The sequence below is a fragment of the Magnolia sinica genome, chromosome 1 (assembly GCF_029962835.1).
Source record: "Magnolia sinica isolate HGM2019 chromosome 1, MsV1, whole genome shotgun sequence".
Classification (NCBI taxonomy): Eukaryota; Viridiplantae; Streptophyta; class Magnoliopsida; order Magnoliales; family Magnoliaceae; genus Magnolia; species Magnolia sinica.
This window is the reverse complement of record NC_080573.1, coordinates 18,361,886-18,389,041: the sequence shown is the minus strand read 5'-3', so window position 1 is coordinate 18,389,041 and position 27,156 is coordinate 18,361,886. Positions and strand designations below refer to the sequence as shown.

The window sequence follows — 27,156 nt, the reverse complement described above, 5'->3', positions numbered from 1 at the left end:
GTGTTTTTATAGCAAAAGGGCCACCAACCGGCTTCAACACACAGATGCAAGTTCAAGCTGCGATTCTTCCCATAATTTTGTAGGTAGGCCTCTTCAATGCAAGCTGCGATTCTTCCCATAAATTTTGATTTCAAAAATTCCAACCGTTACCTGTATCAAAGATACAGATAACTTGAAAAACGACTCAAGTGGCTGTATCATTTTCGCCTCTTTCTCCTGTAAGAAAGTCACAGGCTGAGAGAAAGTTACCTGTGACTTTCCTCCCCCAAACACCAACTGTAACAATCTCACCTGTAACTTTGTTACATTTTAAAAATGTTACAGGCATCCAAACAGGCCCTAAGAAGAGAATCAGTCTGGCAATCTGTTGTCTACTGGTGGATATGGCTCTATTACTGGCAAGCTTCTATGCCCTTAGATAGGATTTCGAGAAAGGTATGTATACCCTCTGGAAGTAATTACAAATTTGCGAGCCCGGTTTCCATTTTGGCTTCATATTGTCTTCAAACAGAATGATACTGAACTTTAGGATAATCCCTTGCATCGCTATTCTCTTTACAACAACAGTGTTTTGTTGCAATTTGAGAACCTCAAGAAGCTTAGAGTCACATCACTGAGGTGAATCCATTACGCATCAAAAGCAATAGAAATTAATAGAATAAAGTGTATAGAGTACTATGATAGTACATCAATTTAGACAGTCAGTCCATAGTTCCCACGATATCTCTCATGGAGTTCGATGTGCATTTCATGGGACATGCATTTCCAGAATGGGAAAAACGCTTTTCCTGGAAAACAGTAAACCTGTTTATATATATATATATATATATATATATATATATATATATATATATATATATATATATATATATATATATAGACACACACACACGTTTCCTACTGATTTGACCAAATAGTAAGTCAGTTCCCTTAATAGGAAAACCATTTTATGTACTTGGCTAACCCCTTTCTTGTAAAGTAGGTAACATGTTCCTTGTATTTAGGAAACACATTTCTTGGTTTATAACACATTTCCCATCTGATTTCACCAACTAAAGATTAATGTGTTTCACAGGGGTCCACACATAAAAGGTTGGGAATCAGTCACATCTTAACAGTTCCCTGTGGCATGGCCCACCTCAGTGTTGGATTGGCCTGATTCTTTGGCTCAGGCCCCCCAACATAGAAGGGCAGACTTACTAGATGGATTGCATGTCATGCACACATAATGTGGGCACCACAGCTCGAGTTCACCAGAGGCTTTGGTGGAGTGAACTCCCATGTGATCATTCCCCTAAGTGGGTGGGTGGTGTCACTGGTGTGGAGGTGTTTTGGGGTTGTGTGGGTGGGCGGTGGGTTGTGTGTGAGGTTTACTCCTATGTTAGCTTTTAAAAAAAAGCAAAACAGAAAAGAAAAAGATTGTGGTGAGACTCATCCTCCTTGCATGTGGCACTCATGTACTATCTGGAACATCCAAAATTGTGGGTTCCACTGTGATGGAGCATATGACTAAAACCACAGTGGTCAACTAATGGCTATCAAATGATGGTTAAAAGTTAAATAGTAAGTGGTCCAAATTTGAAGGGAAAAATCAGATTGCTAATGTTATCTTCCTAGTTCAATTTTTAGGTTACGCTTCAACCATGTTGGGTTGGCGGTTTGGATAGTCCAGATTACTATAACTGTGCTGTGTGTATGGTTGAAGAGTCATCATCATCATCGAAGCCTTACCCCAATTAATTGGGTCAGCTGGTTGAAGAGTCTCCATCATTTTATTTTTTTAAAAACCAGTGTAAACTAATGAGTCTGGCCCATATATATGTATGTTAGTGTCTGTATATATTTATGCATGTATGTATATACATATAGGCTTTGTTCTTCACCAGTTGAGAAGTGTCTTAAACCTTCACCCAAACTCATCGTTGAATGTCCCCGTTAGTCCGCGCTGCTTGTTAGAGTTACTAGCTCTTAGATAGTCATTGGCCAAAAAATTAAAATTAAAATTCCAAGGTTGACTGGATGCTCTTAACCATGCCAAAGTACCCTACAGTATCCATCAAGTAGATTGTAGGGATGTCAATGTGCTAGGCCTAGGCTGGGTTAGGAACAACCCAACCCTGACTTGAAAATGCAAGAAGCAAATTTCATTGAAGATGAAGCTTCCACATCTCAAAATGACCACTTGACACACCTAACAGCAATGTTCATGTAGTCACCTTCAACAGTCATTGGGCCAGAGTAATTTTTGAAGATATACAATCCCTCTCTAAGAGCGTGCAATATCCACTAACTAGATTGTCAATATGCTGGGCCTAGGCTGGGTTAGGAACAACCCAATATTGACCTGAAAATACATGGAGCAAATCTCATTGTAGATGAAAGAAAGCTTACACATCTCAAAGTGATCACTTGACAAGCAACAAACAACATTCATATAGTCACTTTGACAATCAGTGGATCAATTTTGAAGATCCACAATCCCTCTTTAAAAGCCAAACCCTCCACCCTTGTTGCATCCTCCTCACCAATTGGCTAGGAGAACAGGAAAGACTTCTTTGTTGTCATTTCTTAAAGCACACCAATCCCACCATGACCCACCCAGATTAGCTTGGGAGGAACTGTCAAGTTTAGTTTCCACCAATTGGCAATGTGAAGAACATGTGAATATTTAATTAAAAACAAAGAAGAAGAAGAACAACAACAAGAGAATGGTTTTTGCACACTGCAATCACACACTTAAAAGAAAAAAAAAATTTTGTTTTTTTTAAAGGATTTCTCCCTTTGCAGGACATTATTTCCCCCCCTAACTCCATGTTTGTTTTTATTCAATCACTCCAAGCCATATGGCGTATTCAAATACTCACACATCATCATCATATCATTTGTCCGAACAATTTTGGGTGGGCTTCTAAATGGTGAAGCCGCAATTTTTCTACGATTGGCTGCCCACTAGATATTAACCACTTTTACACTATCTCTTAGTACTAGATATTAACCACTTTTACACTCTCTCTTAGTACTAGTAGCAAAGGTTTACATTGACCCAACTTGCCAAAATTGTCCCATCGGTATTGAACCCCAAGCGAACTATTACATGCATGGCCCTTCGGGTGAGCAAGTAATTAGGCTCAAGGAGGGGTAGTTTCCAGAAAATCACTTAAGCACAAAGCGCCAACATACATGAAGGGTCATGCTCAAATAGTTGGCTGCTCAAAATAGGAACCTACCAATACATGACTGCCAATGTGACTCAAATGCCAACATGGTTAAGCCCCAAACTGCACACAAACACAAACACTACTCACCAAAGGGGAATTTGCAAATGATAGCTGTCTAGAGCATGCATTGTTCGATAAGCCCATTGAGCACGAATGATTGTTCATCTTTTATTAATCAAAGCCCTTGTGTTGTATTTGCTTAGTTTTTTCTTTTTAATAAGTCCTATTTCAAGCTTCAAAAAAATTGTTTATAAACCCAAGATTTTCACCTTTGACTCGAAATATGTCTTTTGTAATCATTACTTTTGTCCTGAAGGCCAACATGACAATAGCAAAGTCTTGTGATGTTATCCTGTTTACTGAGGGAAAAATGAGATATAGAGCAATATAAAGAGATGATGCAACTAAATGGTTGCACAAGCTGATTGATCAATATTTGAAGAATCCAACTGTTCAATTGTCTTGATTGATGATCTGGACTAGATCTGAATCTAGTCCGATGATCAATATGATGAGATCAACAATCAGATTACATTGTGGAGCTAAGAGGATCAAGCGAATGGTTATAGTATTATTATGGTCTAGTTGAGTATTTAATAATTTTTTCCTTTTTGTATTTCTGCTAAATGAAGTTCGAACGATACGAAATCAGTCTGGTTTGTTAGTCTATGGAGTTGGATTTCCGAGTCCAAGATCGTGCAATTCTAACTCCATTGACTGAGTTATGGGTTATAGCCCATATACGCAAGGACTATATTGTAGCGATGGGCTTCAGGGGCAGTTTAGTCATTTTTTGTTATAAGGGCTTCCCTGGGCAGTTCGGTCATTTTTTGTTATATGGGCTTCTCTACTTAGTTTAAGTCAATATAAGGCTATGCCATGAAGGTGTAAGGGATTATTATTATTATTATTATGGAATAAAAATTCAGTTTTTGGGTATATTTCTTCAGTTTTATTTGGTAGAAGATTTAGAGAGGGGGTTTATTGCGATCTCGAGCATTTAGCTAGAGGATTGTTCGGTTCTATCCTACCATCTCTTTCTTCTCTTATTTGACCTATTTGCATTCCCTTTTGGGGTTTGCATCAATTGGTATCGGAGCAAGTTTTGTTCTTGGAAAACTAAAATAAGGTAATTTTCCATCTCAATCTTTTCCTTTCATCTTTCCCCCTTTTTTTAATCTTTTGTCTTCCCATTTATTTTCTTTCTTTCCCTTAAACCTTACCCAAAACCCATCAAACCCCAACCCTACCAAAAACCCTCACCCACCATATTTTGAACTCATTAAATCCTTTTTCTGTTTTCCTACGCAAAACCCATCTCAAAACCCTTAAGGTTTGTTTGTCATTGCTTTTAGCAATTGCAAATGTGTATGTGCAAAAGTGTATGTTTTATTAATCTCTCTAAAGGAAAAACTGCAAAATTGATTATCAATAAACAATTCTCTCAAATTGTTTCTTGAGAATTGCTTATGTGAAAAAGTGTTTGTTTGGTATGCATAAGAAAAACGATTTCCCTTGGAAGGTTTCAATGGTGAGCGTTGAATCCCAATTGTTTCTCGTGGCTTGGCTCACCTAAGTCTTGGATCAACCTAATGTTTGAGGTCATACCCCAATATGATATGGCGAAGCGGATGGACAGAGTGGATGTCGCACGGTCATCCTGGTGTGCCTCATTGCCTTGCAGGTGGGGGTTGGGTTACCAGAAAGTCGTGTCCGTTCGGCTTCTCTAGAGATGAGATTTATTAAGTCCCCGCGTATGTGCAAATTGCAATACAACTCACTTACAAAATACATGTTTGCCATCTTGGCACATAGGTTGGAGATCCAATCCATCCATTAGAATCACTATATTGATACCCTAGCCCAAGAATTAGGTTGATCCATTGGTTAGGTGGTGCCTGCCTTTTGAGTGGACTAGATTAATTTTAAGGAAAACATGGTCGGACCAAACAATGGACGAATTTGATCTCGGACCTACCTACGTGCCATGATGGCACATGTGTGGAGGTGTATGGCTCTACACATGTGCAATTAACAAGCCAACAATAGAGATAGATTAGATTTTATGCGTGCTTTTTGCAACTTTGTAGAAGTGGAAATGACTATAGGAAACGAGGGGCTGGGCATTGCAAAGGAAGTGCAATTTTGGATATATATATTTTTTCTAAAATTGATTAAGTGGCTAACCAAACACCCTTAAAGTTTAAAAAAGTGATTTTTAGAATCAAAATCTCAACAAACTTTTTTTTTTTAGCAAAGCCAAACAAGCCCTTAGATCTAAGCCCCAAGCCTAAAGCTTAGCCCATGCTCATTCTTAGAGATGTCGTGGATGGGAAGATGTTCATGTGCCGCGTACAATTATCCCTATTCTGACTCCCACACCTATCCATATGTGTCATGCTATTCTTATATGGGTCACTTCAGTGATCATGATTGTCCTTGATATCACTCTGAGTCATACCTATCTTCATTTGTACCTTATGGCGATACTTGTCAACACCCCCCATGTTATGAATGATGGTGGCTACATATCGGCTATTCAAAAGCATCCTATTGCATGGAAATGTTGGTGACGTCTAAGAATGTTCAAGAGTCGGGAGGAGAAATCCTTAAAAAAAAAGGTGGGAGGAGAATATATAGGAACTCAAGAAGGAGATTAGAGTGCTTAAGGAAGATATCACAAAAAGAATTCAATGAACTCAAGGAGGTTGAAAGAGCTTGCTTCAAGCTCTTTATTGGACATGAAAAACCCTATGGACTTCAATCCATTTTCTTTGGAGTTCTTAAGAATTGCATGTTTGAAGTGTGGCAACTCTAGAGGAATCCACTGTTGGCATGCTCAATGGATCCGTGGATGCACCTATTGATGGATCAATAGCTAGATTAAAGGCGGTGCCAATGAAAATGGATGATCAACCATCTAATGACACAATAGAAGAGATTGAAGGATTAACAAATATGGACGATTTGATGGGTAGTGTCACGATCACCATGGTACCATCTCAACGTCAATCAAGGCCCATGGATTAAAAGCCGGTAACAAAGAAGATGCGATGATCAATGTTCTAGATATCTTGGTCTATAAATCACCTCTTGCAAAAAAAGGGGAAGTTAGCTCCCTGAACATGGAGAATTGCAAATAAGTGAAGGAAGGATTTGTGTTACACAAGCACCATCTCAGGAGTGATGTGCCAATTCAACATGTAGGCCTTCATTGTCGAAGCCGAGAAAGACACACTATAAAGGCGGATTGTTACGTTGGACAACTATTGGCTTTAACTCGAGGGCTACACAAGCCGATTGTTTAAGATTTAAAAAAGCTAATTGTTCAAGTCTTGATCAAGGTGTTCTGTAACGGTAATGGTGGCCATAACAGCCACCGTCGCTACCTTACGATACTGGTCGTAATGGCTGTTATGGCCCCTGTAATGGCTGTTACAGTCTCTTTTTTATTTTTATTAATTATTAATTTTTTTTTTTAAAGATAACTGTAATTTATTGAAAGAAAAGGAAAGTGAAATAAGAAAAAGGAAAGAAACAACAAAGGAACAGACTGCTGAGATACAAGCGAGCACCTTAACCACCTAGAAACGACATATCAACCCCTTTTAAAACATTTACATTAATTGCCCATTCGATCACCCATTTTTTAGCCTTAGCCCCAACTACCCTGACTGAAGATGATCGATCGTTAAAACACCTTTCATTCCTTTCCTCCCAAACAGCCCACTAGATGGCAAGGATAGCCATGCGCCAGATTATTGTATTGGATTTTCCAAGCTTAAACCCATGCTAGTCAGACAACATCTTCACAACTGATTTAGGAGCACACCAATTTACCGAAAATTGCTGACAGAAATCATTGAGAATAGAGGTGATGAAGGGGCAGTGAACAAGTAAATGATTAACAGATTCGGCGTGGCGCATACAACATAAACAAATATTGACGAGCTGCATGTCTCTCTTCATCAGATTATCTATGGTTAAAATTCTATTTCGACTTGCCAACCACCCAAAACAGAGATACTTAGGAGGAGCCTGATATTTCTAAAGAAAAGGAGAGACGTCACTTCTGATTTGCATCACTGAATCAATTGCTGCGTAAAGAGATTTAACAGAAAAGAGGGCTGTTTTCTCCAATGGCCAAACAATACCATCAAGCTGGGAATTGATAGGCTTTAAATCGGAGATACAGTTCTGAAGCTCCATATATTCGTCCACTTCACTTTGGTTTAGATTTCCAATGCATCGGATGTCCCAAACAGGATGATCGGACGTGAAGTAGCAACACCTATTAATGAAAATATTCCTATTCGGGGCCAGCTTGTATATTTGAGGGAATATGACTTTGAGAGCTTTTTCCCCATGCCAAATGTCTTCCCAGAATCTAATTGAAGCACCATCTCCCAACCCATAATGGGTGTTGGAACAGACAAGGTCTTTTGATTTTAGAATACCCCTCCATATATAGGAAGCCTTGTAATCCGAAGAATATTTAGGCCACCAGCCTCCCTGGGACATGCCATATTTGCCCTTAACAATTGAATACCACAAGGCGTCTTTTTCAGAAGCAAATCTCCAGGACCATTTCCCTAGCAACGCTTGATTCATAAGCTTCAGATTCTTGACGTTTGCACCTCCCTCTCTAAACACTTTACGCACCTCTTTCCATTTGAGCAAGTGGAACTTCCTCTGATTCTCTTTTCCACACCATAAGAAATCCCTTCTGATCTTGTCAATGCACTTAAGAACCGATCCCGGACAGGCGAACAACAACATAAAATACATGGGAAGACTAGAAAGAGCGGCTTTAATCAGGGTCAACCTCCCACCAAGAGACAGATATCGACTTTTCCAAGAGGCTAGATACTTGTGGAATTTAGTAATTACCCTGTCCCACATATATTTCGGCGGGGGGCCGATGCAAAGGGGCAACCCAACAAAATATGTTGGAAAGGACTCTACGCTACAGCCAAGGGTGTCCGCATAGCTCTGTAAGGAGTGCTGAGAGACGTTTACTCCGAGTAATTTGGACTTGCTGAAATTGATCGTTAGACTCGACACTGCTTCGAAACAGCGGATAGCAATGAAAAGGTGTTCAATTTTTTCTTCCGTGGCCTCTGAGAAAATGAGGGTGTCATCAGGGAATTGGATATGCGTGAGAGGAGCCGGCAAACCTGGTAATGATATGCCTCAAAGAATACCTTAATCTTGCCCTTTATTCAGCATTTGGGATAACGCCTCTGCCATGATCAGGAAGAGATAGGGGGAAAGAGGATCTCCTTGCCGAAGACCCCTCGAACTTTTGAAGAAACCTAAGGGAGAGCCGTTGAGGATAACAGAAAAGTGAGCTGAAACAATACACTAGAGAGGCAAGAATATAGAACTTTTGCTAGGATTAGAGCTCCATTTGTAATCTGTCGACCTTTGATGAAAGCATTCTGATTGGTAGAGATGAGAACCCTAATGACATTAGAGAGGTGAGAAGATAGAACTTTTGCTAGGATTTTATAAGGGCTCCCAATCAGACTAATGGGCCTAAATTCAGCGAACGAAGCTGCCCCCGCCACCTTTGGGATGAGCGAAATGAAAGTAGTGCCTAGACCCTTCGATAGTCTGCTTCTGTCGTAAAATTCCTGAAGAAAGGAGAGGACATCAAGCCGAACCATTTCCCAGAAGTTCTGGTAGAAACTTATCGGGAAGCTATTTGGTCCAGGAGACTTATCAGCACCCAAGGCCTCAACTGCCGCCTTAACCTCCTCTTCCGAAAATGGAGATTCCAATCGATCAGCCTCAGCAGCCTGCAAGCGACTGAAAGAAATATTTTCTAATTTCGGTCTGACCAATGTATCACTGGACAGGAGATTCTTGAAATGAGCTATCGCAAGATCAACTGTCTCTTTTCTATCCTCTACTTTGCTTTATCGAAAATACTGAGAATGGCCTTCGATCGAGAATGCATATTGGCCATGGTATGAAAGAACTTGGTGTCTTTGCCCCCCTCAGTGATCCATTTAGCTCTGGATTTTATCCTCCACGAGGCTTCCTCTTCCTGGGCTATAATTGAAAGATCCTGAATAATAGATATGTGCCTTCGCAGCGTTTCTTTCGACATCGGGCCAGATTCGGCTTCTGCATCCAACAGCTGAAGATCTGCTTGAAGAGTTTCGATTTCTGCCTCCCTTTTCTGAAACACTTCCCGCCTCCATTCCTTGAAATTAGTCTTGAGGAGTCTGAGTTTGCAAAGTAATCGATGGCCAGCGTACCCTTCCACCTGGTAGGACTGCCACCAGTTGATGATCTTCTGCCGAAGACCCTCTGACTGGAGCCCAACAGAGTTAAATCTAAAAGGTTTCGGGCCCCAATTAAGATCTTCCTCACTTAAGATGAGAGGATAGTGATTCGAGCTAGTGCGAGGCATGGCGAATTGTTGGGCAGAAGGGAAGGAATTCAATCTATCCACTCCATGGAGACAAGAAATCTATCTAGCCGGGTTTGGGTAGAATTTGCCCGCCCATTGGACTAGGTAAATTTGGCGCCCAGGAGAGATAAGTCGATAAGCTGCTCCTTTTGGATGCAATCAGAGAAGCGCAACATTGCGGCGGTGGGCCTTCTTTTTCTTGAATGATCCTCCGCAAAGTGGGTAATATTGAAGTCGCCCACTACACACGAAGGCCCCGAAAAAGAAGCTCTAGCCTGTGAAAGTTCTTCCCAAAAAGCAGTCCCGAGAGAGTCATTGTTAGGCCCATAAACAACAGTTAGCAAGCATTGAAAAGAAGAAGACTTATCTTTAAGAATAATAGACAACGAGAATGTGGCAGCATTGGAATAGATGAGATCCCACTTGGAGGATTTCCAAGCAATGAGGATCTCGCCCGAGCTTCCCACCGCATCCAACGTCAAGAAGTTTGCAGCCCTTTCCTTCCACAACGAAGCCAGAAGGTAGTCCTTGAAGTTGGAGACCTTCGTTTCCTGAAAGCAAACGACGTTTGGATTTTTTCTGCTGATGGAATTTTTGATCAGGCTCCTTTTGTGCTTAGAGCCCACCCCCCTGACATTCCAAGAAATGATCTTCATTGACTAACCACACGTCCTCGATTACCCTGATGTCTTGGTGTTGACATAGAAGCGGAGATAAAACCCGGGCTTGCTTGTAGCCGTTGTAACTCTCTACTGCTTGAAATCTTGACTAACTGCTTTGAAGAAGGTTGGCTCGTCCCAATGGGTCTACCTCGATTTTCTATGCATTGGAACAAGGCAATGTAATACTCCAGCCTATCTCCAAAAGACAAACCAAGGGATCTTCCCACCTTACCGATGGCTTCTCTGATCCATCGTTTCTTTCGAATTTTGGTCAATAAATTTGCTCTGTTTGTATCAGGTGGTTGAATATCGGTCTGGGAGTCGACTCTCATTTGCAAGGGTTCCGCCATAAGAATTTGAGAGGGGTCGTTTTCTTGAAAAAGAGTGATTGGGCCCATCTCTAAGGCGTCAGCAGGAGGCGAAGAGCCTGAATGAGAGGTGGGCAATGATGACTGCGATTGGAGATCAGACTTGCTAGAGTTGATCAGGAAACGGCCGATCGATTCAGCGTCATCGGACCAAAGGTTGGAGTGAGGAGAAGAGAAGGGGTGGAAGGAGGGAGTGCAGGCTAAGGATCTAGAAGTAGGTATGAGCGGATCAATGAGAAAGCCTTCCATCGGGTCCGGGTTCAACTCATTTAGAAAGCCTTCCGTCGGGTCCAGGTTCGGATGGGATCCGCTACGCGTAAGACGCCAAGAGGGAGAAGAGTCCGGATATTCTGCCATTTGTCCCGCACGAGGACTCAAACGTCGTTCGAGACCATCCACGTGCTCCTCTAACAGCCCCTTGTCGAAAACGAAACCGTCCCGCTCGCTTTTAGATCCACGCGTCCCTCATCACGTGTCTCGGCGAGAGAAGCTGACAGTTCTTTATGAGAACCTGACTCAAGGCGGTGGAGTGAACGGGTAAAAGACGGACGCTGCAGGTTACTCGAAAGGGTCTGTGACTTATCTCCCGGATAAACGCCAGGCGAGATTACCATCGTACAAATGGAGTCAACATGATCGCCATGCGGCGTTTCTTCAGCTGAATTCGAGAGATCTCGTGACGGACAAGGAGGCGAGGGAGCTGGAGGATGCTGCCTGGACGTCTGGATTGCTCCACGTGTCGTCGAAGGGAGAGTCGATGGGATCTCTCGTCTAGAGTCGTCAGAGCAGTTGACAGGTTCCTGAACAGGTACTCCGCTAGAGCTTGGAGTATGTACACCCGCAGCCGAAAATGGTCGGATCGTCGTCTGCTCTGGCGAGAGATCTTCTCTGATACGCCATAGATCACCCTAGCGAGGGAGCGGATCATCATTCGCTTCCATGATGAGCGGAAACTCGAGGCAGCGATCATCAACAATCACTTTCACCGATGGAGGCAGAGGAGACCCTTTCCTTCTTCTTACCCTTACTCTTATCACACCAATCTCCTCTCCCAACTTCGTCTTCTCATCCAACTCAAGATATGAGCCAAGATACGCAACAACGGAGATAAAAAATTCATCGAACCAGAGTTCAAGGGGAATACCCCAAACTTGAATCCATACATTTTCCATACCGAATATGGAGAAGTCGTCCCATCGTATAACTCTAGCCACTGGCCCGCCGGAGTGAAGATGACCAGCCATCATCAACATTTCCGAGTTAATCCCTGGACAAACCTTAATCCACAATTCATTATATCCCATTGGCTTAATGATGTAATTCCCTGGACAAAATCCTGTAGTTTCTGAGATCCAGTCCTTCACCTGAGATCTTGACGCACCCTCCTTACACTAGATGACCATCGACTCCTTTAGATCTTGCTTTGCCCTTCGAAAGTGCACCAAATCGACGGATATAGGGACCCCCATCTTCGAGCAGAGGGGGTCGGTCATGGCAGGGAAAGCTGAGGGAGCATTAGGCGAGGCTTGTGGGGGTGGTCAGTCAATCTCTTTTTTAATTGAAAAAAAAAAAAAAAACTCAAAATACCTATATCTACCTCATAACTTTGAAAAAAAATAATAATTTGAAAAACTGTATCTACCCCGTAAGTTACAAACCAATACAAGGCTATTATGACCTTTACATGGGGCGTAATGGTTCATTAATGGCGGTTACTAGTCATTTTTTCCATAATGGTTGTTACGGCTGTTATGACCCCATAACATGTAACAGATGCCACTGTTACCTTTATGTAGAGGCCTTTATGGCACACCATGGTCTTGATAACTGATTTGGATCAAATTCGTGGTCTGATTATCAATCTCATGAGATCAACAATCATATTACATCATGGGGCTAAGAGGATTAATTGAATGTTCATTATATTTCTAGGATTTATTTGTTTTAGTTAATCATTAGGGTTTGATTGAGTATTTGATAATTTTTCCCTTTTTGTATTTTCATCAGGACCATTTTAGGGCACCAAATGATGTTCGAATGACACGAAATTCGTCCTATTTGATAGCCCATTGAGTTAGCTTTCAAATGAGCCCAATATCAAGCAATTCTAACTCCATTTGAGTGAGTTATGGTCTATTTACATAAGATCCATGTGGTAGTGATGATATCCAGGAGTAGTTTAGTCATTTTTTTATTAGAAGGGCTGCTCTAGTTAGTTTAAATCTATATAAGGCTATGCTAAAGATAACAAAAATGCTCTCCTGTGAACCGGTTTTCATGGGAACTTTAGACACGTGATGTGGGCACAAAATCCGGACGGTCCATTGGATGAGTCACCTCATGAAACCTCCCTAGGCCCTAGCTAACTTTTTTTTTGCCCGATCTAAAAACCTACTGGGCCATAGCAAAGTGAAAACCCCTAGGCCCTTGATTTGCCTCTCACTTTGCTATGGCCCACTAGATTTTTGGATCAGGACAAAAGATTAGGCCTAGTGGTTTCATGAGGTGACTCATCTAGTGGACCGTCTAGATTTTGTGCCACATCATGTGTCAAAAGTTCTCGTGAGAACTGGTTCTCAGGAGAGCATTACTCGCTAAAGATCATGCAATTCAACTCCATTTGAGTGAGTTATGGTCCATTTACATTAGGCCCATGTGGTAGTGATGGTATCCAGGGGTAGTTTGGTTATTTTCTGTTACAAGGGCTTCTCTAGTTGGTTTAAATCTATATAAGGCTATGCTATGAACGTGTAAGGGATTATTATTATGATTTTCGAATAAAAATTCTGTTTTCGGGTTAATTCCTTTGGTTCTATTTGGTAGAAGATTTGGAAAGGGGCGATCGCGATCTCTAGCATTTGGTTGGAGCCTAGAGGATTGTTGGGTTCTTTCCTGCAATCTCTTTTTTCTTTTCTTTGATATATTTGCATCCCCTAGAGGTTTGCATTAAGAGACCTAATAAAGTGTTTAGACCTTTGGTAAACTCTCAAACTATATGTTGGGAATCTCCATCCCGTCAAGCACATTGCAATTGATCGCTGTGGCAGCCTTGAGGATATGGTTAGCAGTTAGCACAGTCCTTTTATTGCCGCAATCTGTTCCTTGTGTCATCCGGGAACCCTTTCGATGGGACCATCAGGCATGGGAGCCACCACTTGTCTTCTTGCATCACCGAAGGCCTCCTAGAAGACTGTCATGTTCTTTGCCTAAAGAAGGAGACAACCATATCCCCTGTTCAAGGAATAGTCTTCGAACACTAGACATCATTCACACAGTCAAATGATCCTGCCTTTGGACAAGGTTTGGAGAAGTATTTGAGGCAACTCATTTTTTATATATTATTATCTGGTGCACCTTCACCATTCCTATATTGGAACACCAAAATGGCCAGAGAGTTGAAGAAGTAATGGAAGACCAAAAAGCTTGTGGCATGTCAAAACCAGGAATGCTTTGTCTCACCAAACCAACAGAGATTCCCGCAAAAATGGAAATTGAGGACTGGTTTTCTTGATGCATTTTCCACATATTTGTGATTATAATTGATTGATTACATGTTTAGGACATGTTTTCTTGATGCGTTTTCCCCCCAAAAGGAGGAATGCAACTTACAAGCACCCATTTGTAAACACCAAGCACAGGTGCCCCAGAAGTGCCAAGAGCACGTGTGAGATCCTGGTTGCATGTGGACCCCACAGTGTGACACAGCCAAAATCTCAGTCAATCAACTCATCAGGTGCAATACATGTTTGTTGAATGTGTACCATTTTTAAAAATCTTTTTTATAAATGCCCATTTTTCTGGTATGTCTGGCCAACCTAAACGAGTGGACCGGAGTGTTTTTTTTTTTTTTTTAATTTTATTTATTATTATTATTTTAAAGAGTTGGAGCACATTCACTATTGTGGCTTACTGGTGGATGGCACGGATCTTTCAGATGTGTGCCACATTGGAACACATTGGGCATATGCTTTTGGAATTTTCACAGGGCTGCAATTAGAATTCTACTTCTTAAAATGATCTTCCCTTAGAAAAACTTGCATAACATGTGCAACTTGTCATATGACATTTATGCTGGAAGCTTTATAAGAACAGTTCAAAGATTTTCCTAGAATAGCATAATAGAAGTTACATGAGTCAATGAGAGTTGTATTCAACCAAACAAGTTCTAATTGCCCCCTGCTTTAACCTATTGATATAAGTTAAGCCAAGCAGCCCCATCCAATATCAAATTGTTTGCCTTATTTGTTTCTACAAATATGAGATCTGGTCTGAGAATGTTATGGAAATGTAGCCAATTTGGGTTTATATCATATGCTTTTCTGGTCTAAGAAAAGGAAACAAAGTTTTGTTTCCCCTTCACAGCAATTATTCTTTGATCTTGTATTTATTCATTTGCATCCTTAACACACATCGAACTAAAGTAAATTAATGTTTTAGACATAGTTCAATCATGCTCATGCATGATTTAATAACAAGTCATTTGCCACCCTGCTATTGCTTTTCATTGAAACTAGGTATGAGGAATTCTTGTATCATGCATGATTGTCACATTTCCTCCATGGGACACATGTACATGTGAACGAGATCTGGACTGCTTGTCCAGCGGGCCCAATGTGGATAGCCATAGTTGAACAGAGATGAGATTTCAGGGAAAATTTGGGATGGTTAAAAGAAAAGCAGATGGAAGGTATGCATTCAGTGTTAATGAATGCCCTCCATTGATTTGGTTAGGATTATTCAATCAATTTTATTTTTGGCCGACTGCACATCCATGGGGTGTCCTATCTGACGAGCAGTCTAGATGTTTTTCATCTATGCTAGTGCATCAGAGGTGCATTTGATAGTAGCTCGTGAAAGTTTGTATCAGGATTCTTCAGTCGACTTATATATATATATATATATATATATATATATATATATATATATATATATATATTTGAAAGGTGACGATTTCATTAGAAGAGAAAAAACAGAAAAAACAGAAACAAAGAAGATCTGCTGAGATAATAGATGGAACTAAAAACCTAGAAAAAGATAATCTCTATCCTTGAGAGAAGCAACATGAGCGGCTCATTCAATTAAGGCTCTTTTAGCCTTTGACAGCACAAAGTCAGCAGAATTAGCCAAGTCCCGAAAACAACGATTGTTTCGCTCTTCCCAAATGTACCACCAGACTGCGAGAAGCGCCATCCTCCATAGCTTAGTTTTAGATTTTCCTATTTGCACGCCATGCCACGATAAAAGCAGAGAGTTGGTCTTCTCCGGCATGCACCAACTGACATGGAAAGAGCGAAATAGACCCGCCCAAACAGATTGGATGAAAGGGCAGTTGACAAGAAGATGATCGACTGTTTCTTCTTCCCGCATGCAGCAAAGACAGATGTTTGGGATGACCATCCCTCTTCGCCTAAGGTTATCAGTGGTGAGGATCTTCTTTCTTCCTGCGAGCCAACCGAAAGCCACTCTCCTAGGAGGAGCAGCATATTTCCACAGAAATGGGGTGTGGCTGGGCTGAGATGGGGGGCTGATGGCCATAAGGAAACTGTACAAAGATCCAACAGAAAAAGATCCAGTCTTATCAGGTTTCCATATCAATTTGTCAGAAGCAGAAGTAGAAGGCAGGATGGCTGAAAGGCATTCCAACAATTTGGCAAATTCGGCAATTTCCTAGTCGTGAAGGTTTCTTCTGCTACCAACGCTCCAAACAAGCTTGCCACTAATAACCTTGTAACAGTCAGATACAAAGGCAGATTTATCTGAGGCGAGAGAGAAGATGTTTGGGAAACAAGCTCTGAGAGGATTGTCCCCAATCCAAATATCTTCCCAGAAACGAATGTTTGCCCCATTGCCAAGATCGAAGCCAATACCTCTAAGCACCTCATTTTTCAACTTAAGGATGTCCTTCCAAATGGGGGACGCCTTGTATGAGGAAGACTCCCTGGTCCACCAACCGCCAACACATTCCTCGTATTTGGGCTTAATAACGGAGTTCCAAAAACTCCTGACTTCCGCTCCTAAACGCCAGATCCACGTTCCCATCAACGCGCGATTCATATCTTTGAGCATTCTAATCCCAGCCCCCCCATCAACCGTGCGAAAGCAGACCTCCTTCCACTTAAGCAAATGGAATTTCTGCTTAACCTCCCTTCCGTGCCATAGAAAATCACGCCTTAATCTTTCTAACGAGGCCAGCACCGCACTTTGGCATTTGAGAAGAGACATGAAATAAATCGGAAGGTTGGACAGGGAAGCTTTAATCAGGGTAATGCGCCCGCCTAATGATAGATATCGACATTTCCATCTAGCAAGGAACATCGAAGTGACTTTCTCCCACATCCTTAAGGGGGGCCTACCAACGCAGAGGGGGAGACCAACGAAGTAAGTAGGGAAAGCAGCCGCAGTGCAACCGACGGTGGATACCATGCCCGCAATCTCGTTGCTATCCATGTTGATACCGACTAGCTTGGATTTCGCCAGATCAACTCGCAGCCTTGAAACAACTTCAAAACATTGAATAGCGGTCCAAAGGTTTTCTACCTTTTCGGTACTAGCTTCTGAAAAAATTAGGGAATCGTCCGCATATTGGATGTGAGAAATCGGGTTGCGCATGCCTTGGATAGAGATCCCGCGGAGGACATCTTCAACCTGACCTTTTTGCAGCATTCTAGACAAGGCCTTCATCACAATGAGGAACAAAAATGGGGATAGCAGATCTCCTTGCCTAAGGCCCTTCGAACTCTTGAAGAAGCCTTTAGGGGATCCATTTAAAAGAACGGAAAAATGAGCAGACCTGATGCATTCCTCCATCCAGCCTATCCATTTCTTACCGAACCCCATCTGATTCAAGAGATACTGAAGCAAAGCCCAGTCCACGTGGTCATAAGCCTTTTTGATATCCAGCTTGTAGACGATGTGCTTCTTTCTTGATTTGGAAGCGGAGTCCAGACATTCGTTTGCAATAAGGGCTGCATCCACAATCTGCCTGCCAGCGATGCAGGCATTTTGGTTGCCAGACATTCGTTTGCGATAAGGGCTGCATCCACAATCTGCTTGCTAGTCGACTTATATTTGTTAATGGGAATGCTCACTATTATCATCGAGTTGATCTGACAAACTTCTAACTCCTTATAGAGGTCTACTGAATATCGTGCTTATGGATCTCATCATAACTCTGCCTCATAGCAATTGCACTGCCCTGTGCCTTGCCTAGGTGAAGGAGGCTTGATGTTAGGTAGGTTGTTGGTTGTCGAACTTTTGCCAAGCTACAATGACAATAAGCCAACACCAAATACCAATCTTCTTTCGTTAATGTTGCCTTTTGTTGTTTGCACCACATGGTCTCTCTCTCTCTCTCTCTCTCTCTCTCAAGGTGTCCCGTATCCGTTACGATACGGTCGTATCGGCCGATACGTAACGGTAACGGTTGACACCGTTATGCGATACGGGGTCGAAACGGCCATTACGAAATTCTGTGACCCGTAACGGCTGTTACGGGCCTTAAAAAAAAAAAAAACACAAAAAAAACACTTAGCTTTTTCTTTTCTTCTTCTTCTTCTTCCTTTTCTTCTTCTTCTCGGGTAGCTGCGGCCCTGCTGCGGTTGCGGCCTTCATCTTCTTCTTCTTCTTCTTCTCTCTCTCTCTCTCTCTCTCTCTCTCTCTCTCTCTCTCTCTTCTTTCCCTCTTTCCCTCTTTTTTCTTTTCTTTTTTCTTTTTGGTTTCCCTCTCGCTCCCTTTTTATTTATTTATTTGTAGCTGTACCACGCACCAGCTGCTGTAGGTACGTGTCACGCTAAGACGAGTGCTGACACTCCTCGAGCTTCGAGTTGTACGAACGGTTCAAAGGAGATCAAAGTTACATGGGCTCCACAGTGATGTATTTATTATATCTACACCGTTCATCTATTTTTAAATATCATTTTAGAGCATTAGTCAAAAAATGAATCACATCCAAAGATCGTCTGGACCACACCAAAAATAGCAGCGAGATGATGATTTTCACTGTTAAAAAACTCATAGGCCCACCATAACGTTTATTTTCCATCCAATCTGTTCAAAAGGTCAAAAAGACCTGAATGAAGAGGAAAAACAAATTTCATATTGATCCAAAAGTTTTGTGATCCCAAAAAGGGTTTCAATGGTCGACGTTCAATCCCCCATTGCTTTTTGCAATGTGGTCCACTTGATAATTAGATCTGTATTATTTTTTGTGTCAAGCCTTAAGACGAGCTCGTCAAATGAGTGGACGGTTTAGATATAACACATACCTCATGATCAGACCCACAGGACTTGCTTGCATCAAATGAATGGACTGCGTACGAGTTACGCAGCACGTCCCACAATTTAATAAAATGTACACATGCCACATGGGCCCCACCATGATGTATGTATTTTATCCATGCCATCCATCCATTTTGCCACATCATTTTAGGTTATGATTCAAAAAATCAGTAAGATCCAAATCTCAAGTGGACCACAGCATAGGAAACAGTGGTTATAGAATGCTCACCATTAAAAATTTCTTAGGGTCCACTGTAATGTTTATTTTCCATCTAACTTGTTAATAGGGTCACACTGACGTGGATGAAGGGAAAACACACATGTAAACTCTCAAACTATATGTTGGGAATCTCCATCCCGTCAAGCACATTGCAATTGATCGCTGTGGCAGCCTTGAGGATATGGTTAGCAGTTAGCACAGTCCTTTTATTGCCGCAATCTGTTCCTTGTGTCATCCGGGAACCCTTTCGATGGGACCATCAGGCATGGGAGCCACCACTTGTCTTCTTGCATCACCGAAGGCCTCCTAGAAGACTGTCATGTTCTTTGCCTAAAGAAGGAGACAACCATATCCCCTGTTCAAGGAATAGTCTTCGAACACTAGACATCATTCACACAGTCAAATGATCCTGCCTTTGGACAAGGTTTGGAGAAGTATTTGAGGCAACTCATTTTTTATATATTATTATCTGGTGCACCTTCACCATTCCTATATTGGAACACCAAAATGGCCAGAGAGTTGAAGAAGTAATGGAAGACCAAAAAGCTTGTGGCATGTCAAAACCAGGAATGCTTTGTCTCACCAAACCAACAGAGATTCCCCCAAAAATGGAAATTGAGGACTGGTTTTCTTGATGCATTTTCCACATATTTGTGATTATAATTGATTGATTACATGTTTAGGACATGTTTTCTTGATGCGTTTTCCCCCCAAAAGGAGGAATGCAACTTACAAGCACCCATTTGTAAACACCAAGCACAGGTGCCCCAGAAGTGCCAAGAGCACGTGTGAGATCCTGGTTGCATGTGGACCCCACAGTGTGACACAGCCAAAATCTCAGTCAATCAACTCATCAGGTGCAATACATGTTTGTTGAATGTGTACCATTTTTAAAAATCTTTTTTATAAATGCCCATTTTTCTGGTATGTCTGGCCAACCTAAACGAGTGGACCGGAGTGTTTTTTTTTTTTTTTTAGTTTTATTTATTATTATTATTTTAAAGAGTTGGAGCACATTCACTATTGTGGCTTACTGGTGGATGGCACGGATCTTTCAGATGTGTGCCACATTGGAACACATTGGGCATATGCTTTTGGAATTTTCACAGGGCTGCAATTAGAATTCTACTTCTTAAAATGATCTTCCCTTAGAAAAACTTGCATAACATGTGCAACTTGTCATATGACATTTATGCTGGAAGCTTTATAAGAACAGTTCAAAGATTTTCCTAGAATAGCATAATAGAAGTTACATGAGTCAATGAGAGTTGTATTCAACCAAACAAGTTCTAATTGCCCCCTGCTTTAACCTATTGATATAAGTTAAGCCAAGCAGCCCCATCCAATATCAAATTGTTTGCCTTATTTGTTTCTACAAATATGAGATCTGGTCTGAGAATGTTATGGAAATGTAGCCAATTTGGGTTTATATCATATGCTTTTCTGGTCTAAGAAAAGGAAACAAAGTTTTGTTTCCCCTTCACAGCAATTATTCTTTGATCTTGTATTTATTCATTTGCATCCTTAACACACATCGAACTAAAGTAAATTAATGTTTTAGACATAGTTCAATCATGCTCATGCATGATTTAATAACAAGTCATTTGCCACCCTGCGGTTGCTTTTCGTTGAAACTAGGTCTGAGGAATTCTTGTATCATGCATGATTGTCACATTTCCTCCATGGGACACATGGACACGTGAACGAGATCTGGACTGCTTGTCCACCAGGCCCAATGTGGATGGCCATAGTTGAACAGAGATGAGATTTCAGGGAAAAATTGGGATGGTCAAAAGAAAAGCAGATGGAAGGTTTGCATTCAGTGTTAATGAATGCCCTCCGTTGATGTGGTTAGGATTATTCAATCAATTTTATTTTTGGCCAACTGAACATCCATGGTGTGTCCTATCTGACGAGCAGTCCAAATGTTTTTCATCTATGCTGGGGCATCAGAGGTGCATTTGACAGTAGCTCGTGAAAGTTCGTATCAGGATTCTATGGCCAAATTCATAAGCAAGAGCGATTCTTTTGGAACAGGTTCGAGCCAACTGTCGTCTTCTTCACTGACACTATTGAGTGAATTTCTTGCTTATGGATCTCATCATAACTATGCCTCATACCAACTTGCACCACCCTGTGCCTTGCCTGGGTGAAGGAGGCTGGATGTTAGGTAGGCTGTTGGTCGTTGAACTTTTGCCAAGCTGCAATGACAATAAGCTGAACCCCAAATACTAATCCTCTTTCGTCGATGTCGCCTTCTGTTGTTTGCACCACATGGTCTCTCTCTCTCTCTCTCTCTCTCTCTCTCTCTCTCTCTCTCACACACACACACACACACACACACACACACACACACAACTTTTGAAAATGTCATACAACAATATTTGTGTTTTTATGATGTTATTTTGTTTCATCGTAGGTAGATAGTGGTCATGGCGGGAGTGGTAAGAAAGTTCTTCTTTGCATCTATGTTTATGTGGATAACCCCAATTGTGATCTTATATGGGTTTAACCATCATATGTTTCCTGGTAAGCTTTCTTGTTCTACTAACAGTGGTACACATTCATTATCTATACATCATGATGGCTACTTGTACTACTCTATGATGCTAATCTTTAAGCTCAACCCATTTTAGTTCAGGCCTTAAATGGATTTCAACAACCATTCATTTAAGCTAATTCAGATCTTAAAAAAGTATTAATTTGTCTTTTATGAACTGATGAGATAATTTCATTCTTCATCCAATAGCACAATACATGTACTGCAATTGACTTCTTTGTCAAAATTTCCCCTTATATGATCAACAAATCCAATATGAAGCCATGTAATAGATTTCTTCTTCCAGATGGAGGAAATGGTTGTGCCAATCCCCAAATAGCTGGCACATGGCTATGATATTATGATGGTGATGATGGTAGCAACTGTCTTCTAGATAATTGTGGTAGTTTACAAACTCATGCTTGTTACTTCAACTTGAAAGGAGAATCTTGTTATGCTTTTGAGCAATGAATAGGAGGTCATTGCAAAAATAAAATTAAAGATATTAGTGACAACACTGTCCATTAGATTAGGGATTTACCTTTTACATCGTTGTAGTTTCTTTGAGTATTCCTAGAATGTTATTCCACATTGGTAACAGTGTACTGTTACGATACAGGCCATAATGGTTGTTATGGCTCTTTTTTTTTTCTTTTGAAAAAACCCTGTATTGGTCTCTCATGACAAACCATTATGGGGCAGTTATGCCCGTTTCCGGTTTTTTTCCCCCCCCCCCCCCCATAATGTCAGTTACAGTCGTAATGCATAATGTTGTCCATTGTTACTATTACATGACAGCCATTATGTAATCATTTTGCGTACCTTGATTCATAGTTTAAAAACTAAAAAATACTTGCCCTGCTTGAGTCTACTCGAATCAACAAGTTTTCCCCAAGACCCTAAAAAATTTTGATCTAGTCATGACTCCAAAACTTGAGAAAACCCCTACCCAACTAAAACTCGGAAAAAAATTGAAGAAACTCGACTCTACTTGGCACAACTTGGTATTATTTGTACTTTCACATATTTAATAATTAATAATACTGAAAAAACTAGGAAAAACTCGCACGAGTTTCAGTTTTCGAGAAACTCACCCGAGTTTTGGACGACTCGACTCAGTTTTCAAATTGAGTTGAGTTTCATGTTTTTAAAGTATGGGTCTATTTGTTGTAGCACGTGCCAAGGGTCCTTATTGTGAGCTCCTCCATGTATCTATTGTAATGTTCTTTTGTTTTCTTGAAGAAAAATCTTTTGTTTTGCCTTCCATACAAATATATAGAGGATCCAAAAAAAATGCCAGTTTGTTAACTTGATGAGGGTCTCTATTCCTAGGCCTTTTTGTTTTGCGATGCTTTTGACATGAAATTCTCAGTAGGATCCGAGCTTGTTGGCCTACTCGGTAAAACATAGTAAAAGTAACAACATAATGTGGAATGCATCCACCAATTAAAGCATGGAAAGAATAAAACAGCTCACAGAAACAAAGGCTTACAGAACTAAACAAGGGCCATGCCTCTTTCTCTACGACTGAAAGTGTCTATTCCTTGTTTCATGAGTGTACTTTCTACCTGAACAATGCTATGCGTGAAAGCTTAATACTTTTCTTACTGTACTTCCAAAGTTGTTGAGCATTAAAGATTGGGAAGGTTTTTCTCTGAGGTTTGTTGGTTTGACCTCTTCAACTATTTCATTTTGAGGTACTTTGTATATTAGAAGATGTCACCATGATATTATGTGTTTTTGGGTTTAGGGTCCAACATCCTATACTATTTAGCAAATGGTATCAACCATACAAATCCTTCATTGGTGCCTTTTGGTGATGATTGTGGCCTATCCAATTAGTTGACCAATGCATGGATGAACCATACTTAAATGTGGTACTTTTTTTTTTTTTTGGTTTAAATTATTGTGGCCAACTTGAATGATTGTGGCCTCTATATTCTCCTTTAAAAAAAAATAAAAAAATAATATCTGTCATCTTTTGGAAACAAAAAAAGAAAAAAAAATAAGTCATGCTGATAGGAAGGTCAACTAGCCATAATGCCTTAAAAATAGTTCATAACTAAGCAAACCATCGCAGCTTTTCTTTGATGGTCCAGAAAAGTGTGATAGTCCAGAAAAATAGCATCTCTAGTTAAAGTGGTTAGAAACATTCCATTGGTGCAAGTTTTAATGTCCATCCATGTAATGGCAGTTGGATGGTCCGGATTGATTGGCATGTTTGGCAATTCTACATGTAATGCGGTTGATACCATATACTAACTGTTACTGCATGCACATTGGATTGGGTCTCATTTTTAACACAAGGCAATCTCCATGAAGACAAGATGTTCAAGTGCATCTTCAGAGTTCATCTATGCATCAAAGATGAAGGTTGGGACCTTCACTAAGCCTGCGTGCATTTCCATAGGTGACCTGGAATGCTTCTAGGACATCCGAGCCATGCATCAGGTCAGACCCACAGCGTCGGTGACTTGCCCAAAGATGAGGTTGGTCAATTCATTATGTGGGTCGCACATCGTCAAAAAAAAAAGGATGATCTAAACGGGATCAATTTTCCAAATTCAATGTACACGTGGGGCCCCGCCTGTTGAGTGGACTTTGGCACTGTCATCTACATGGACCCACCTTTTTACAGCGTGGATGTCCCAAATTCATACCAGCTTGGAATTTGTGGTTGCATTAGCGGTGAATGTAGGCTAACAGTTACATATGTAGCTGCAGTAGCTGACTGATTGCTGTGGTACACTGGTACTGGTACAGTGTATGACACAGGGGAGGACTTGTAGAGGTTGAGCACTGTCTTCCTTAGGGGTTAACTATTCTGAATCCATGGAACTTCTCTGGACTCCTCACTAAGATGCCTCGAATACACGAGGAGAGATAGAAAATAGAATATAATTCTAATAAAATTCGTAATAATTTGATTGATGATGAAAAACGAGCTTACAACCCCTTAAATAATAACATAAACCCTAGGAAGAAGTTTCGGAATTAAACTACAACTAAAACTCCTAGAAATCGTGACTTACCATAAATAGTAAACTTACTATTTATAGACGGCCGTGATTCCTACTAGACATCACGGTTTTCGGCCAAAAATAGTATCCTATTTGGCTCAACCATGCTATTCTCCTAATTATTCTAAGCACTTTTCATGTTGGGTGCAACTCCTAGAGCCCAACAGATGAAGAGTTATAATCAAACTAAAACTTATTATAAATAGTAAAAACGAAAATAAAATGGGAAATCGACTGTCAATCTGATGGTATTTTGCAAATTCGGCGTGCGCAACCTGGCATAGCAGGGTTGGGTGGCTAAAGTAGCTCGTCCTAACCCAAAATCATATATGGCACGTCGGATAACTCATTCCTGTTTGCAAGATACGTCCGTTTTAAGTTCTGACAGTCTGGATCACCTCCGTCTCCGATCGGGCCTTTTCTGGTCCATCTTAGCCATGAAATTATCCGCGACCTGCTCTACATCGGTGTACCACTCTATTTTTTCTTCCTGCCTTTTCTATTCTATTCTATTAATTTTCTTTTCTTTTCTTTACCTTCTTTCTTTTTTCAAGCTTTAGGTCTTGGCCATGACTTGGGACTTGTGGTTAACCATAAGATTGACTTGTTGAGAATTTTGGTTTATCTTGTAATTCAATTTTACTTCTCAAGGATTATATGATCCTCCACACAAGGATATTCATAGATAGTCAGCTTTTCAGTTTGTACAGGTGGGATCTATTGTTCTGGCATCCAGATCATTTATTTGTTGGTTCTGCCATGCATAGACCATGCCCTGAAGAGCTCCCAGATAGGAAGAATGGAGATATCCCATGTTTGTCCTTTCTAGTCCATTGAATACAGACCATTTCTGTATTTATTTTTCCTGTATATTTTCAGGCCTCAAATGGACGGTTTGGGATAAGCCATTGAGAAATTTCTGTCCATCAACTCTGGGGTCTGTCAGATCAAGCCATTGACCCCACCTGTACAAATTGACAAACTGAGGCAATCATGCTCATGCACAATACTCTTTCCAAGGATCATATAAGACAAATAGCAAAAAAATAGATATTTTTTTCATAAGCAAGAGCGATTCTTTTGGAACAGGTTCGAGCCAACTGTCGTCTTCTTCGCTGACGCTATTGAGTGGATTTCTTGCTGTCATATCAGTGAATTTAGTTATCGCGTTCTACATCATCATGGCAATGAAGGAGCCTTCGGACAAGGAGCATCGGCCGGATCCCACCTTCGTGGCTGATGCCAAGGCCAGCATTAGTCAATCTGCGGCAGAGAAAAGGGATGATCCTGCCGAAGCCCATGACAAAGAAGAGTAAGAGCTTATACAAATGTCGTCACGATTCATTGTTGCCTGTAGCTGAAATTAAAATTAGCTGCACCCATCTTGTCTGTTTGATTTGCAAAATGTCCATTTGGATTTCATTTAGCCGCACTATCTGAATGTTTTATCGTTCTCCAGATTGCATCACAAAATATTTGGGTGTGAGATAATGTTTTTGAGATTAATTTATTTTGGGACTTGGTTTTTGTTATTAGCCCACAGTCGGCCAACGGGCACGTGTTGGGCATCCAAGCATAGTTCAGAAACTTGACTAGTTGACTCGATGTCTAGCTGGGTTGGGTCAACTGGAAGACTCGGCTGATCAAAGAATCAACCCGACTCAATATTTTAATAATTCAAAATTTATTATTTAATTAATTTAAAATGGTAGAAAACGGCTATAGTAACTATAGTAATGATAATTAGCCAAACAGGTCTGTGCAATTTAGTGCTGTGGTGGCATCTGCCTGCGTTGATAGTTGAAGTTGCTTCAATTCTTGCATCATGCACTTTAGTTTAAAAAACAAAAACCCCACTGACTGGGCCAGCAATTCGGTGAGTCATGCCTAGTTGTATTGAGTCAGCGGAGTTTTGGGTGTCAATGCTTTTTTTTTTTGTCAATGCTTTTACCCTGTCACGCCAGGCAGCAACTTTCCATGGGACTATGGCTCAAAATTCCGTGGTGTCATGTTGGTTTGCTGTGTTTGGAATCAACCTACCAAAATTTATAAATATGCATCTAATTCCTTCATCAGTTGGGCCACTCTGGATGGATGCCGTGGTCCAACAAATTAGGCAGGTCCATGTATATGTAAGCCCCTTGTTTATGTTGAATGCAGACCCAGGCAAATTTTATATTATCTGTCATTCTCATGTTTGTGGCCCACCAGTCCGTTTTCTATATTTGTGTTGTCATCTACACTGGGGCTCGGCTTTCTCCTTCACGTCTGGCTGCGAGTGGATGTGCATGTGGGCTTTGCAAGCCTCTAGATTTCACTCTCAGCTTCTCCTTGTTCGATGCTGTGGATCCAAAAAAGTAAATAAAACTAGATGTCCTTTTCATCTACCTCCATACGGTGGGGCCCACTCTGTGACATGCATATGGTGGGA

The 27,156-nt window shown here is 40.9% G+C and overlaps 1 protein-coding gene across 10 annotated transcripts; it reads left to right on the top strand.

Moving 5' to 3' along the window:
- Window positions 1-111: 111 nt before the first annotated feature.
- LOC131241905 (uncharacterized) lies at window positions 112-26,235 on the top strand. Of its 10 annotated transcripts, none has more exons than XM_058240327.1 (3): window positions 112-435; window positions 21,586-21,610; window positions 25,878-26,235. In XM_058240327.1, exons 1-3 carry the CDS (start codon window positions 316-318, stop codon window positions 26,039-26,041), a joined length of 309 nt encoding a protein of 102 aa, XP_058096310.1. In that variant the 5' UTR covers window positions 112-315; the 3' UTR covers window positions 26,042-26,235. The 10 variants fall into 10 exon arrangements, with proteins under 10 accessions (XP_058096310.1, XP_058096315.1, XP_058096300.1 ...); XM_058240332.1 differs by having other exon boundaries at window positions 112-439; window positions 21,590-21,610; XM_058240317.1 differs by having other exon boundaries at window positions 148-439; window positions 21,590-21,610; window positions 25,815-26,235.
- The last annotated feature ends 921 nt before the right edge of the window (window positions 26,236-27,156 follow it).

Coding starts and splice junctions, on each gene's coding strand:
- LOC131241905 (XM_058240317.1), top strand. CDS start 316: ATGTTACAGGCATCCAAACAGGCCCTAAGAAGAGAATCAGTCTGGCAA. Junction 440..21,589: donor TAGGATTTCGAGAAAGGTAT/GTATACCCTCTG, acceptor CATCGTAGGTAG/ATAGTGGTCATGGCGGGAGT. Junction 21,611..25,814: donor TAGTGGTCATGGCGGGAGTG/GTAAGAAAGTTC, acceptor CTTTTGGAACAG/GTTCGAGCCAACTGTCGTCT.